Source organism: Rhodnius prolixus, unplaced genomic scaffold, assembly GCF_049639745.1.
Source record: "Rhodnius prolixus isolate KJV_2025 unplaced genomic scaffold, Rpr scaffold_17, whole genome shotgun sequence".
In the NCBI taxonomy this organism is placed as follows: domain Eukaryota; kingdom Metazoa; phylum Arthropoda; class Insecta; order Hemiptera; family Reduviidae; genus Rhodnius; species Rhodnius prolixus.
Window position 1 is genome coordinate 2,733,730 of NW_027411626.1, and position 17,143 is coordinate 2,750,872.

General features: G+C 32.1%; 1 protein-coding gene across 5 annotated transcripts in view; it reads left to right on the forward strand.

Annotated features, from left to right (window-relative positions):
- dock (SH2/SH3 adaptor protein dock) overlaps positions 1-17,143 on the forward strand; it is a 24,233-nt gene continuing 7,090 nt past the window's right edge. The window contains exons 1-6 of one of the 5 annotated variants that reach the window (XM_074138850.1): positions 22-170; positions 910-1,088; positions 6,506-6,713; positions 9,443-9,685; positions 14,015-14,297; positions 14,960-15,151. In XM_074138850.1, coding sequence (XP_073994951.1) covers positions 971-1,088; positions 6,506-6,713; positions 9,443-9,685; positions 14,015-14,297; positions 14,960-15,151 — 1,044 coding nt within the window. In that variant the 5' untranslated portion in view covers positions 22-170; positions 910-970. Of the gene's footprint in view, positions 171-277; positions 519-909; positions 1,089-4,550; positions 4,701-6,505; positions 6,714-9,442; positions 9,686-14,014; positions 14,298-14,959; positions 15,152-17,143 lie in introns of those variants that run through there. The other 4 variants (XM_074138852.1, XM_074138851.1, XM_074138854.1 and 1 more) reach the window with 4 other exon arrangements.

Consider the following 17,143-nt stretch of genomic DNA (forward strand, 5'->3'; position numbering starts at 1 on the left):
TGTATTAGTCGATGAAAGCGCTCTGTGCAGCACTTGCAGTTAATTTTAGAACTATTCCATATAGCCAATGGTGTCCCGGTGAGGGGTGTGTGTTCACAGAGTGGTTTGATTTTTTTTATTTTTTTATTTTATCTATGCCTCTTTTAGGAATATGTCCAGTTTGAAAATCGGTAAGACAAATTAATAATTTCGATGGTGTTAACAAAAAAACAAAATAAAAGTTTTCGTAAAAAATACATCTAGTCTTAATGCAGTAATACATATGGTTTTCTACAAAAGACCCTTCCCATTTTTTTTTTTCTGGCTTTATCTTCAGACACCCTGATCAGAATTGGGACACATAAAATTAAAAAAATTACATTTCTTTGTGTAGAAATTTCCATCTCATTCGCGTGATCGTTCTGTTAATCATCTTTCTTTACAATTAACCTTTTTTTAAGAAAATATCATGCATTAGATTTGTCATGAAGATTCATCCATTAGTTACATTATCACAAGCCCAAAGTTAACCTATTACAGTACGTTTTCCCAAATCATAAAGTTCGTTTATATTTTTTTAATGAAATCTTTTTTTTTTGCATTAGATTTGATGTTGTTTCAATTTCTTTAGTAGTTAATCACAGTTTTAGTTGCATGTCTTTATCATTTTTTTCTTAATTGTTTTAATATTAAAAGAGTGGTTTAATAGTTTTGCTATGTTAATGTAATGCACCTTTTAAAGAATTCAGCTTTCTCTTCTGATAGTTTTGGCTGATTTGATTTTAAGCTCGGTTAGGATATTGCTCTATTTTTTTTTGTTTAAAGTAAAACAAATAAATTATTTCAAGTAATTAAAATTAAGACGAGAGAAAATAATAAAAAATAATTTAAGTATTTTCAAAGTTTGTGATGTTAGAGGCTATGTTGTAGTGTTGGTTGTGCCACTTAGAATACGTGAGTGGACCAAGTGGCGTCCATAATTTATCAAGAAATGTTGGCATCTCGTTCGATCATCACACCAAACAGGGATTCATCATCTCCAGTTTGCCAAGGGAAAATTAATCCAATTCGACCACCACCACATCATATGGCTGCAATGAGGCCGCAAGGTATTATAAAATAAAACTACTGAAATATCTTGGTCATTTTATTTTATTTTTTTATCATTTAACACTTTTTTTGTTTTGTAATTAACTTTTATTTTTCTCCATAAAATAATTTTCATTATTTAATGGAGAATCATATAAATACACTCGGGTGTAATCATAAAAGTGTTTTGAAAACTTCAGACAAGGTTTTAAATTAACTTTCTCAAAATTTCTGTTGTTTATGTATATATTTAACAATCTCCATGTCTACCATTGTTTCGAAAATTATAGAAAAGAAGCTTTTCGTCTCCCTGGCCTATCTTTGTTATCTCCCTGTTAGGGTGCAATTCTCTCCCTGAGCAGGATACATTTTAAACTTTTGATATACCTACTATTTGGGCACGCTTAGGTGGCCTATCATCTACATAGTATAGATAGGGCAGGCTATAGCCTAAGAATTGTAATGATGGATAGGAGAACGTCATCACTGTTTAGATCATTTCACCAGTATTAATTAGGTTTAGTGTAAATTTAAGAGAAGGACTACTCTTTAGTGAATGCTGGGTAGATTTGGCTCCGTTAGTGACCCTTATTATTAATCTTTCATGATTTCTCCATGGAGTTAGTTATTTGACTACTAAGCTTGATTTTCCAGACGTGAACGAATTCATAATCTGCCGTCATCTGAGAGTACTATATATCTCACTTGCCCCATACAATGAGGTAACTTAAAAGTATGGTGAATGGGAAATTCAGAGTCATAGAGAAGAATTCTTGAACTGAGCCCAGCTGTGAGATGATCTTTCAGTATTCGTAATCCAAGTATCGGCGGAAAGGTTATGCTGTAGATGTTGTTCCCTAATATTTTCATTAAAATACTCAGTAATCATAAAAGATAGTAACAAAAATTGTATGGTATCGCTTTTCAGATAACAGATTTTCATCAAGCTTGGAATTCCCACAATCCTTTTAATATTTGGGATATGACTTGTTCTAAAAACATACATAGCAATTTCTGGGAAAGCGAAACATGGCAATTCCAGAGAACCCTTTCAAAGAATCAATTTTCTAGAGAATTTTTTCAAATAAAAGTGATATGCCTTAATAAGGACCAATTGTATTTGAAGTCGTTTGAGCCCTACAAAATTAAAATTTGACTAAGTTGAAAGTTAGTGCACCCCTAAAACTCACTAATCAAGGTGATTCTTTGGTTTACACCTGTATTTTTATAATCAATTTCTACAAAAGTATTTTTTGAGCTTAGAAATGCACTTTATATTCTTGAAAGGAAAAAGTTAGTGGAACCTTATATCGTTTGATTTTTGTCCAACCAATAATCTAAACCTGACCATTCCTGATAATTTTCAGTAATTTTTTTGAGTATAATTTAATAAATAATGAGACAATATTCTAAAGTAAAATTAGTAATAAGCTCAATAGAAATTTGCAATGGTGCATTCAATCATTTTTAAAGGTAAGACTCTAGTAATATTGATGTATGTAAATTTATTTTGTTCTTTTACTTTTTTTATTGCATGAATGTGCAACAAATTATTTCTTATATACAGCCTGCTAAGAATTATGCACTTTTTTTTTTAAACCTCGAGAAACTGTATTTGTTTTTTGAAATTTTGTGTTGTGTTTTGTTTGTTCCTTCTTTTTAATGAAAATATCAAGTTCCACATTTATTAATTTATTTTTGAAATAATAGTTTTCATTTGCGAAACAAATGTTAGGAAAAACTCAAAACTCAAGTTTAAAATAGAGTTACAGTTATTATATAGATTGACTTTTGGATGAGATTTTTTCCCATATGTGTGATCGGCATCAACTTTTAGTAAAACTTCAGTAATTCTACAAATTCAGTGCAGCCAGTGCATTCTACAAATGGTTTTAACAGATATAGGTCCTACAAAAATAGTGACCAGTTCATCAATGGAAGGCAATTTTTTTTGGGAAGTAGTTTCGACCTTTAAAAAATCTTGAATGCCCTTCTGGTGCTGGTGCCAGGCGAGAGTATACCCCAAAAGGACTCCAGGAATGGTATGTTCTTCACCAAAACCTGGTAGGAATCGTTCCAGGTGTCTGAATCTTCCTGGATACTAGCATTGCTGTCAATTAGGATATGCGTTGGAGTTTTCTCCATCTCCCCAGCAGAATCTGCGTTCCGGGACCATTTTTTTTCTTGTGCTGTATAAGCGGACAATACTCAGTGAACTCAGGCGCCACGGTAGCCGAGCGGTTAGTGGCGAGTCCAGTAAAGCTAATATGTATAGTGGTACTGGGTTCGATTCCCGGTCATAGGCCTTGGATTTTATTTAATGGTTAATAAAAGAACTTTATAGTAAAGTATGTTTGCTAGTCGCCTCCGTCCACGACACCTAATTGGTAGATGGACGTAAAGCCTGCCTGAGAAAATAGGCATTACTTTACTTTTTACTCAGTGAACTCGGATCAGTTCGCGGAATTTATCATTACTCAGAGTTTCATCAGATCTGTTATGGTTATAATTACGCTGACAGATCACTTGTCACAGATCAGGAAGGCTGTTCCATAGCGTACTGCTGTAGAACCCCTTCTATAATAAACTGTCGGCTGCCCTGTAAAAAAAAAGGTGGAGGTTTCTTAAGAGGATTTGGAGACTTGCTTCGCCTGGGTAAAGACCAGTTCCTTCTCCTCCCCACCAACCTGCACCAGCACCATCAACAAAATATCTTATTATTTCTATCCAGGTTCGTTCAGTAGGCTAAGGCATTTTCAGAGCCCATTTTTTAGGGCCGATAACCCAGAAATACAACCCTTGGTTGAAAGGCTATCGGAGAGGATAACGTGTCGATGTTGAACTGAAGCATTTCTCTATTTTTGCACCACACTCAGCTCTACTATCGATTAAGAATTAAAAATATTCAACTATTTTCTTTAATTTTCCCTTTCCCGTTACATTAAATTAGTCTGCAACTTTTTTTTGATACATTTTTCCCAGGACCATTTGATCAAAAGGACTCTTGGGAGAGAGGATAGCAATTCTTCCCTCTTAATTATCATTTCAGTATAATGTACGGCTCTATAAAGGAGACGTAAATATCGATTAAATTTCGAGTTCTTAGACAATTCCAAAATATCTAAAATACCAAATTATTACTCAAAGGATTTTTCTCTTTTCTGAGCTTTCCCCCCCCCCCCCGAAAATGTCCTAAATTTTCTTTAAAATTTTCGCCTTATTTGTACCAAAATTTTTATTTCAACAATTTGTGAGGGAAAATTCGTTTTAGGCATTTTGAGGTTTATTAAAATGTTGTAGGTTAAGCCACTCGAAAGTGGTAGTAAAAAAAAAGTCGTGTGAGTGTTCATACTGAGTTTTCTTATTTTATAAATAAAATTTAATGATACAATATTAAAGCTTGAGCTATATTAAGATTAAATTAACCTATATCCCATAACAGTAAAATCTATTAACTTTTATATCAAACTAGCAGAGGTTCTTAAGTAGATTACAGTGCAATTACCTTCTTCTACCGGATTATTAGTATTGGTCCTAATGAATACAGGACGTAGTGTTTGCTTTTTGTCCTTTTTTCTTAATATACGTTTGAGTGAAATTCTTTAGAATGATATTTTCTGGACTTAATTTTTGTAAGTTTATTTGTTTTTAAATTGATTTGTGGCAAAATCCATCCAACAAAAGTGATTTTGTTTTTAAAGTAATATTTTCCGTCAGCTTTTCTGGTTCCAATTTCCTAACTGGAAAGTGTCAGTTAGTTTAAAAACGGTACTTTTCGATTAACTGTGTTTTTAAAAAGAATAAAATAAAATAATTAAAAAGAAGTAGAAAATCAGATTTAAAGATCATGTGCGTTTTTTGAGTAGTATGTACTTCGATAGATATATTATTATTATTATTGATAGTAAACACAAACAGAGATTGGATTTTCATTGGTTTCATCGACTTGAGAGGTTGGATTTTTAATTTCTCTTAAAAAAAATTAGACGAACACGAGTATGTTCTTTCTCCCAGATATCTGAAGCAGTTGCATAATAATCTTAAACTAAACTCTTAGAAAATATCACTTAGATTTTGTCAAATTTTTCAAGATTTAGTTTTCCGCTGGAAAACTCCCCAAAACTCTTCTCTTTTTTTTGTTTTTCAACTTGTTAGTGAACAAAACCCCTTAAAGGAAGCTGAAACTTGATTTTCCGTTTATGTATCGTACATCAAACAGTTGTGACATTTAAAGATTTGATATCATTTAACCGAAATTGCTTTTAACAGTTATAAGTTAGGATTTTAAAATAATTGTGAACGCTTTTATTGTGAAGTTGGTTCAAAAAAATATATATTTTTAAGTTAAGACACGTCAATCTTCTAGTTACTAGTTCTTGGAGTTTTCTAATTGTACTATGGCCTGCGAATAGGCAACAGTGTTCAATTGGATAGTAAGCTGAATAGAAGAGGGTCTCTCAGTGCAAACCAAAAGTCTTGAATCCTAGGATTTTCGCGTCCTGGTGGCAGCCCACAATATCGGAGTTTCCATTACCGTTAGCAGGGCTTTTGAATAATTCTTAAAATTGTGGCCTTAAAACTTGAAAGCAGGGTATGCGCTTAGCAGTTAGCCAAGACAGGTCATGTTCTTAGACAAAACCACGTTACAAAAACAATGGAAGGCATCCTTTAATCATTAAAGTCACACACCAGTTTAGTTGTGAAGATGTATGACAATAGTATTATTGTTGCACGTATGATTTTGAACTGGATATGTCAGTAAGAAATGTCAGAACTGGATATGTGAGAAGTTGTACAGGATTCATGCCCAAAGGAAAGATCTATCCCGCTCCAACCCAGGCTGTGTAGTATGTAATGGTTCATGATTAACAGCAAACAAATTTTAGACTTATGCTGCCCACATTTAAAGCCTTGGGGCTACTCAACGTTAAAGAATTTGTTTGAATCATTAATTGATTTTGAAGATAACAGTTCGTAGTGCTTCAAGTACTGATATTAAATTTTATATGCAGATAAGTTTATTAAAGATTAAATGAAGGGTGAACGCACATAAGGTTATTTCACCTTGTAATGTAATACTCTTTGTTAATTATCAAAATCCTTGATAAAAAAAGTTTTTAGCGTTCAAAGAGGTGAAAACCCTTTGCCCTTGAAAGTTTATAATAACTGTAATTCCTTTTTATGCAATGCATGTTAACAAGAAAATGTTGAAAGAAAAGAAAACATTTTTTTTTTCACTTAAATTTAGGAAAAACAATTATTTGTAAGCATTAGCATGTACCTTTTTCTTTAATTGTCCAAGATATACAACTGTTTCTTTTTATAATACAAATCATTTCAAAGTGAAATTGAATTTTTGAATAATTGGGAAATCCTAATAAAAGTTTGTATTGAAAATATTATATTTTGGTGTTACGTTTTCTTTTTTATTTTCTAGGTAAATCAAGCCAGGAGGACGGGTGTTACGTTGTAGCTAAATACGATTACGCTGCGCAAGGCCCACAAGAGTTGGATCTACGTAAAAACGAAAGATATCTTCTACTTGACGATTCTAAACATTGGTGGCGTGTACAGAATTCAAGAAATCATGCTGGCTATGTTCCAAGTAATTATGTGAAAAAAGAAAAACATTCTTTGATTGATAGGTCAGTCCATTGTTGTGTTTAAATTTTATTTCTTCTCATGTGATTGTAAAAAAATTTTCGATTTCAAGTATTTGCCATAAATTTCTGTTTTGAGGTTATCGAAGTTTGAAAGTGTTTTTTTTTTTTTTTTTTTAAAGAAAATAGTCGTAACCTCTTTGCGATCTAACTGCTATAAACATCCTTCAATTTGAAGATCCATTTTTTACTCGATTGAGTTCAATCACTTGAAAATGTGATTAGGTTGGTATAAGTGATTTTTATCCGCCGAAGCACGCATACTTCCGGTTTCAGACTTTCATCCATCATTAGAGGTAGATTAATCAGTTTGGTGTTGAAGAATTCGTCTTCACTTACTTATGTTTCCATCTCGTACTACACTTGCTGACTATGTGAGGGAGGTTATGTTTTGAGCAGGTTATGTTAATCTTCAAGTGTATTATTGTTTACAAATTGAATTGGTCATGCGAGTGTGAATGGTTTGATTGTTCTCTGTGCAAAAACATAGAATGTTCAGTGCGCAATCCTAGTACTTTATTTCCAAAAAGTCTGTTGGTAAAAACCATCATAATAAATCTAGCTTTATTTGCAGACGAAGTTTATCAAGTAAAATCTTGCGGAACTGAACGAATCGTAACAGAAGATTCACACTTCCGATCACCGCATTTCCTTTAAATATAACATTTATAAACATAATTTACCCCCCCCCCCCACAGACCATTCTCTAAAAACTAGTATTTACAATATAATATATTCATTAAACACAAATTTTGCGTAATCGCAACACTTCTATGCCCCCTACAAAGCAGTAAGAGTAAATTATTAATAATCACTTTGAAAATTAGTTAATAATATATTTTTTTTCCTCCAAAAATATCGATTTTCTTTCAAGGTGAATGCCCCCTAATAATGAATGCATTTTTAGTTGCTGCAAGTGGTATTTATGTTGAGTCACACAATTCATGTTTTACTTTACTGTAATATCGATCGATTAGTTTCGATCTTCCTCCTTAGTTTCAATAAGAGGGAGCAGTGAGAATGTCAAATTTTTCTGTTTTCACTTTTAATCGATCATAAATTTTGTTTGTTTGTTTGTTATTAAGGTTTGTGATAAATATACCCAAACTGATCAGAAGTTGCTTTACTTGACAGTTGAGCACTAGCCATTTTTAAAAATATAAAGTAATTTTTAGAAATAGCATTGATGTAATTACAGTGACGTAATAAATATGGAGCACTGCCCCATCCATACCATTTAATTAAATTCCCTTTCCAATATTTTCTTGAGAAATTCTCTCCTCTATTATAGCCTTTTGTATGTTTATCTTGAACAGTAACCTTGTCCTGTATTTAGCATTAACTTACAAATGGATTGAAACAATGGAACCTTTTTAAATAATTTTTATTTTCTAGTTTCATTGACATGATTATGAGAGAACTACAATAGTGTTTTTAAAAAAAACAATACCATCATTTAGTAAACAATAAAAACATTTTTTTTATCGTTGTATATTTGAGCTGTTTGTTTGATAAATCTAATATAAAAATGAAATACTTGAGTAGAACTATTCGTAAAAAGAAAAGAAGGATTCTTACTTGTGGGTGACAAGTATTCTTTAGAGTTAAAATTGTAACGCAAAATATTTCTTGCCTTTACCGACTAGAGTTTAATTTTTAAAAACATTTTTTTTCATAACTCAGAATGGCTATTTCCGGTGTGGTCTCAAAATCGAAATTCTATTCTATTGATAGATTGATTCTATTTGATAGTGATAATTGTATCAAACGTAAACATTTATTTTCTAGATTTTCATCTTCTAGAAACATTGTACATAAAAAGTACAAACAAATCTTTTTGATCATCTAAAGATCGCTTTTGGTCTTTTGTTGAATTTTCTTATATGAAGTTCAATGCAAAAACTGGCAAAAAAAAAATATTTATAAGTATACAGGGTGTCCCAAGCTATATGGATAACGACTTTTTCTCGGAAACTAAGATGGCCTTAAAAAAAAAACTAAAAAATATGTGTTCCCTTAGTTCTGTTTGTTAGAAATCCCAAATTAATTTGTAAATTTTTTTCGGTGCTTCCAGAAGCGAGATACAGGCACCAACTTCATTTTTTCAAATGGGGAGGTGTGGGTTTTATTTAAGAAATAGATTCCTCTATTATTTTTAAAGAAAAATTGACTTGAACGGCTTTTTTCTGTGAGCGATATTTTAAAAGTTACGAATGAAAACATGATTCTTATAAGAAATGTCAAAATGATAATATTATAACGGTTTTTTTGATTGAATAAGAAGAAAAGTACTATTTTATTATAAATTTTACTCCTCATTAATATTACAGATCATGCTCGAAATGGCCTCCACCATTAGATCTCTGCATCTGCATAGATATGCTCTTTCCTGCCAATTGTCTCTAACTGCCAAAGAAATAGATTCGGCTTTAACCGAGTTACATTATTGCTTTTAGATAAGCAGAAATAAGAAAACTCGATGTTGATATAACACCATCAGGCATGTAAAGAGATATCTCGATAGGCAATTTGTTATATCGACACGGGGGAGGCGATAAGGGGACACGTATTTTTTAGTTTTTTTTTTCTAGCTATTTTAGTTTCCGAGAGAAAGTCGTTATCCATATCGCTTGGCACACCCTGTATATCAGTTTTAAAATCTCATACGTAAGTTTGATCTATTTGTTTATAACATTTTCATTTTCCGTTTACAGTATAAAGCGGAAAGTAAAGAAAAGTAGCGGAAGTGGAGGCGGCGGTAGTAAAACTCTTCCTTCTTCGAATTCTTCGTGCAGATCGGCCGTGGATTCACCAACAATGGCGCGACGCCTTCAGGTTGACCCGTCCGAGGCGATAGGCGTAGCAGTTGTTAAATACAATTATCAAGCACAACAGCCGGATGAATTGTCTCTAGTCAAAGGAACTAGGATACTAATACTTGAAAAAAGTAATGACGGGTGAGTATTATCATTAATTGATATCAATATTAAAAGAGTTTTTTTGTAGTCTTGAGGCGCTGGTGTTATAATAATAATGAGAATTATTGGATCATAATAGATAATTAGCAAAGAAGGAGAGGGAATTGGGGAAAAATAGGGACAGAAACGGGTTCAATTTTCTAGATTATGAATTCCTGGACTAGATGAGTAGGCCTCAAGAAAAGGGGAACCACATGGTGAGAACGTGCTTACTTAAGTCCGTAAATCCTAAAAACAGTAAACCTTATTTATTTCGAAATAATGAAAATATGGTTTTACTGCTTTACTGTGAAATAATTATTTTTAAAATAAATATTTGTAAAATGAACATTGGTGCAGTGAAAAATCTGAACTTGTTAGAATGTCTCAGTTCGTAATTTCTGTAATGTAGTAGGATGCGATGCGCCTTTGAGTGAGTTTCGTGTGATTAAATTCGTGTATACACGTCAAACCAAATCTCAAATTACGGGGTGCGTTCGACGTGGATACACTTCATACCAAATCTCAAATTAAGGGGTGTGCTCGACGTGTATACACGTCAAACCAAATCTCAAATTACGGGGTGCGTTCGACGTGGATACACTTCATACCAAATCTCAAATTAAGGGGTGTGCTCGACGTGTATACACGTCAAACCAAATCTCAAATTACGGGGTGCTTTCGACGTGGATACACATTATACCAAATCTCAAATTAAGGGGTGTGCTCGACGTTTATACACGTCAAACCAAATCTCAAATTACGGGGTGCGTTCGACGTGTATACTCGTTGTTAAAATATATAAAATTGCCATTAACTATACAAAAAATAAACTCGAAATTTTAATAAAATACAATAAGAATATTATTTGGTGGGATGTTTCCTTTATCTTACTAATACAAGTGTCTCCAGATCTACCGCTACTCCCGTCACTTCTTCCACTGCTGTGGACACTAACCTATAATGAAATCTATAAACTCTGCCCTCTATAAACAATTTCTCTTAGTTCTTCCTCGATTTTTCCATAAAATGTTGCCCTGCGTTCCACGTGTATACTACAGTCATTGACTGATTTTAATTCCGCACACTGTGGGGGAGGTTTTTTAAAACTAAATTCCACCGCTTAACTGGTTAAACGTTATCTGTACGTATAAAGAAAACACATAGAAACCTTAAATACGTACTAGGTTTCATTAATTTCATTTCATTAATTTTACAAAAATGTTTTACTATTCATTAAAGGGTTAAAGTCTAAACCTGGACAGGGATACAAACAAACTAAAAGAAAATGCTTACAAAGACGGATAAAATCAGTCTAAAAAAGATTCGGTATTTAATTCTTGTTACTGAAGAATCTGAAATAACATCCATACTTTTAATCTGGACATTGAACTTGCTGAAGTCAACTTTTGATTTGTCTGAAGGGTCTACAGTGTTGAAAAGGTTTCTTATTCCCAAGAAAGTTTTGCAAATGCATCTTGTAATGGAGGATGCTGTGTTAAGTTAATAATAATGTTAAAGGATGCTTGCTTCACTTAACAGCTGTTGGTTCCTCATTGCTCTCGTGTATAATAACCAAAATACTTACTTTTTACTTCCTATAGTTATGATTGTTATTTTGAAGTAACAATAATTACAAAAAATACCTAAAAACCAAAAAAAAAGAAGTCAATTCAATCAACAATTTTAATTAGAGATACTTTGTAAGTGTAGTTGTGAATGTTGCCGAGAGACAGGAACCGTACTGGCTGATATAACGGATGTAGCAAAGTGTACTATTGTGACAATGCACTGCTCTGTGAATATTAGAAAGAGAACGAACTATGACACGGCTATATAGATATGTTGCAAAATATTCCCTATTCCCTCGTTCTAGTTATTGACATTCTATGTTATCAAGGTTGTACTTCTCCCTTTTGGTTGTTTCTGATTATTTCTTTAGACGTGTTACTTCGGTCATGTCATCTGGTTTTCTATAAAAAGACTTTTGCATTAACTACACATACTTGTTGCGAGTTGTATACGCAATTAAAGTATAATTGATTATTAACAATTTGTTTCTATATCGATAAATCGATAATCTCACTTGACCTATTAAACGACATCATCATTCTAACTTATCACTTCTTTGAAGTCTCTCATCTTATACAAGAATGTCTAGAGCTCACAGAAGTTTCGTACTGAAGTACGAAGATTTTTCGAGTCCAGTTTTAACGACATAAGATTTTTTTCTTTCTTTCTTTCTAGAAGTATCTATGGCTCCATTGTCCGGTGTTTAGACAGTGTTTGGCTATAACAAGCAACACAGTCATGAGATTTCCAGTTCTCAGGGGGAAGATTCGTGTTATTATCCTCGGCAGATTAAGCTAGGATCGACCTAGGTCAGGGGTCGGCAACCTATTTTAAGTATAGAGAGCCATTTCTTCTTAAATAATTTTAATAAATCTTACCAAGAGCCGCAAGGATGATAGAGTGTAAACAAACTCTGTAGATCATTTGTATTCACAATTTATTATTTTATGATATTCAATAACATTTAAATGTTTTATATATTTATTTTCACATATTGCAAAGTAAATAAACAAATAAATAATAACTAAACCTGTGTTTGAATGAAAATGGCGGCAGTCTTTTATAATTACGTACTGTATTTTAATATAATTCTAGTCAATTTCAAACCTATCACATTTAAAATTCTTTTTGAAAAAATATCTTTACTTTAATAAATGAAATTTTCACTTGTTTCAGTAAAATTGAAATATACAATTTATTTTGGACAGGCTGAAGAGCCACAAAATTTGGATAAAAGAGCCGCATGCGGCTCGCAAGCCGCGGGTTGCCGACCCCTGACCTAGATTAATTATTAAAACAAGAACTTATCCTCATAACATGCTCTGCATACCCCTTAAAAAGTCTTTAATGTCTTTTTTTATATTAAAACTGTCCGGTAGGACAGTTGTATAAGGGTTGATCGTCAAAAAGTGCACGAAAAAGCGTAACGTTAAAAAACACCCAACTTTGACAATATTTTTCTCTTTTTCTATAAAAGATAAAATTCCCAAATTTTCTTTAAAATATAGGGCAAACCCTCCTTTATAACTGTAATTTTTTGCAACCCCCCAGACCTAATAGATTTCGAGAAAAATGTTGCCGAAAATGAGCAAAAACGGCATTTTCAGAAATTGTTGTTGTTGTTGTTGTTGTTGTTCTTCTTCTTCTTCTTCTTCTTCTTGTTGTTGTTGTTGTTACCTTTTTTGTAAACTACGTAGCGCCTAAACGCGGGAACCGATTTTCATGAATGAGGTGACATTCGATTCGGAATTTTATGTAGATGTGCCTTTTGGGGGTCTCGACGCTGTACACCGAATGGGAGAGGAGTTAGCCCCTTTTATGTAAGGCCCCCTCCAAAATTATTATTACTAATTACTCTGTAAATCTTGGCCCGATTTTGATAAAATTTGGTAGGATGATAGGGTTAGGGCTCCCCTACGTAACATTAAAGCGGCGATCAGCTCTTACACTTGTTAAGGGGAAGTATAGGAATCGTTTCAAATTATCGACACGTGAACCGATTTTCATGAATGAAATGTCATTCGAATCGAAATTTTGTACAGATTTGAATAAAATAATCGAAATCATTGATTTTGTAAGCGTTGGTGTAAGCATTTTTTTAAAAAAGTTTTTGAATTTTTTAGCCTCGTAATTTTTTTTATTTTTTATACCGTTTTCTTTTTAACCTGTAATTAATAGTTTGATTATTATAGATTAATAGATATTAAAGTCAATCTACAGTGCTACTTGAACAAATATTTTGTAGATGAAAATGGCCAGCATAAGGGTCTGTGACATCTAATAAATTCTAAAAAATGTGAAGGAAAAGTTAATGCAGCAAAATTACTTAAATTATATCAACTAACCATGAATGAAATGTTGAGTACTAGCTGATTTGTGTACCTTTTGGCGTTTAATCAACCCTTATACTTAACTTTTTAAACTGTAAGTTTTTGTTAAGGAGTCTATTTGTGGAATAGATTTATGTCTATTTTGGAAGAAATGAATCAATCAAATTGGAATGTGATGAGTCGCCGCCATAACTGCGGCGTAATTTAAAAAGAAAAGTGCACATGACTGGGGGACAGCAGTTATCGCGAACAAGAGGAAATGAAAGAATTTCACTTCCCCATTTAATGTTTTCCACACTTTATTTGTACGCAGTTACATTGTTCGCAGCTGAGGGTCTACATCAGTTAAAAGAAAATAAAAATAAATGAATGAATAAAATTTTTAAAAAATCTTTATCGATAATTTGTTTTGTTTTTTTGTAAACAGTTGGTGGCGTGGTCAAAGCAACGGAGTGGCTGGATGGTTTCCATCCAATTATACCCAAGAAGAAACAGAATCCGACGATGGTCTGCATACGTATGCAATGGCAGAAAATGTTTTAGACATTGTAGTAGCATTATATTCCTTTTGTTCTACAAACGACCAAGAGTTATCGTTTGATAAGGGTGATCGTTTAGAGATTATCGATAGGCCAGCCGCTGATCCTGAATGGTATCGAGCTAGAAATAGACATGCTCAAACTGGGCTCATTCCAAGAAATTATGTTCAGGTATGTGCTAAATAATAATAATTTAAAAAAAATTATGTAATTTGTAAACAAATAAGGTTTAATTTTGTTTGGATGTTAAACATCGTTGTGCAGTTATACTTTAAATGACTGGAACCCAAACTTTAAATAATTTTGTGCTTTTAAATTCCCCCAATAAATAAAAGTTGTGTACGTTTACCTCCGCCAACACAGAATCAATGAAATTTCGATTTGGCGTAGAAACATCTCTTGACTGGAGAATATAATTTCTGGAAATGTTAATCAGTCAAAAATAACTTCACATTACAGTATTAAACATTAATTTTACAATACAATGAACCATTATTATTTTGTAATAGCTAAATTAATTTAGATGTTTCGTAATGTAGCATTAATCGGCAGGATGTCAGTCGGGAGTCTGAAACCTTACGGTTCCGGTAGTTTGATAACTTATGAATAAATTCTTGTAATAGTTGGTAGTATGGTTCACTACTATGATGTATCTTGGTGGCACTTGTATATTTCTCTTGAAGGCCTAGCATGATCGTGATTCCCTTTAGATTTGTGGGAAATACTTCTGACTTGACTAGCTCATCGAAACCGTAAGGATACTTTTACCAGATTGAATAACATGCTTGTTAAATACATATAATATCAATTTATTGTTTTGTTTTTTTTTAAAGGAATTAAGTGAATATCTGACACAACCTCTACGAGATGGTTCTGTCGGTAGTAGTGGAAACATATCTGCGGAGAAACCGCATCTGGTTGGCAAAGAATGGTATTATGGTAACATCTCGAGAGCGCAGTGTGATGCCATACTCAACCAAGCCGGCAATGATGGCGACTTTTTAATTAGAGATTCAGAGACTAATGTAAGTAGTTAGCGGTCATACTTCAGGGTTATTTCTAGTTTTACTTAGTTTCAAAAAAGTACAATGAATTTTTTATTGGTTTATTAAATACCTTCTGTAAGTATTCATTAAAACATTATTCACAGCCGAAGGTTGAAGTGTATAGAAGCCCCAGTTGTATTTAGAGAAATCAGCTGAGAAAAATGGAGGGAAAAATTAGAAACAAATCTAATTAAAACAACATTTTTTCTAACGATTTTAATTTGCTAAAGTTACGATTTGAAATGAGAATGAAATGTTGGGTACTTACCGATTTACGATATGTACTTTTTGTCGTTTATTCAACCCTTATACTTAACTTTTTGAACTAAGTTTTTTTTTTTTTTTTTTTGTTAAGGAGGATTTATATTATTCATTTCTATTTATAAACTCCTTAACAAAAACTTACAGTTTAAAAAGTTAAGTATAAGGGTTGATTAAACGCCAAAAGGTACACAAATCAGCAAGTACCCAACATTTCATTAATACTTTATTGATATTATTTAAGTAATTTTACCGCATTAATTTTCATTAATATTTTTTAAGAATTTATTAGATGTCACATACCCTTATGCTGGCCATTTTCATCTACAAAATATTTGTTCAAGTAGCACACCATTTAACTTAGATTGACTGTAATATCTATTTATCTATAATAATCAAACTATTGATTACAGGTGAAAAAGAAAACGTTATAAAAAATAAAAAAATATGAGGCTAAAAAATTCATAAACGTTTTTTAAAAAATGCTTATATCAACATACATCAATGATTTTATTTATTTTTATTTTTAAATAAAAATCGTCGGTTTAAGTTCATTCTTTGATTAAAGTAATTGTTATTTTATGTAGTAGTCAAACGTTTATAATAATAGGTAATAATTATCTGGCTTTATCGCAAATAATATAGTTTTCTTCAATTACATTCTCCATCTAGGTGTTCTTCCCACAATGTTGTATACAATATGAAATATAAAATAAATAAGATATGCATATTTTTAGGACAGCTAATTATTCCATTATTTTACCATAAGTAAAATTAGGGGAACTAAATTAAATTACAATTGAGAAATGAATAAATAATGTTGAATAATCTACTTGTTATTAACTGTGTGTTATTTGTCCTCACGAATATTTCGGTAAGACGAATTCAAGACTGAAATATTGTTTTAAATCCTCCGTGATTCAAATTTAAACAGTAGCCGACTCTAAATTTGTCTTTTTCTAATTTAACATGCATGTATATGTGGCAACTTCAGAATAAAGGGCACATTAAAGAGAAATCAGAAGAATAATTTGGAATAGAGTTAAAATAAAGTACCTATTTATACGAAGATATAATATACATTTTATCACAATTATAACTATTATGAATGAACTGGCCAGCATAAGGGTATGTGACATCTAATAAATTCTTAAAAAATATTAATGAAAATTAATGCGGTAAAATTACTTAAATAATATCAATGAAGTATTAATGAAATGTTGGGTACTTGCTGATTTGTGTACCTTTTGGCGTTTAATCAACCCTTATACTTAACTTTTTAAACTGTAAGTTTTTGTTAAGGAGATTTTTGTACCTTTTGGATAGATTTTTCTTTTTGTCTATTAGCAAAGTTACGTCTGCTTTACAGATTTTTTTAAAATTTGGAATAAGCTATTCTATCATTATAACCTGATAAGGTGTTAAATCGGAACCATAACTACCACTGGAGAGATCTTTTTAAAGAATGGTTATAGTTGCGGTCCCCAAACCATCCTCAATAACCATTTTTTTGAGAAAGTGTTTTGAATAAAATAGGAAGGTATTTGTACGTAAATAGCAAAATTAAACTGCGATTTCAGTACTTCCTTTTAAGAGGAGCAAGAAAAATAAACTGCGATTACAGTACTTCTCCCTAAAAGGCAAAGATTTTGAATCGAACGACAATTCGTTGATTTAAATCGGTTCACTCATTGATAATTTTAACGATTG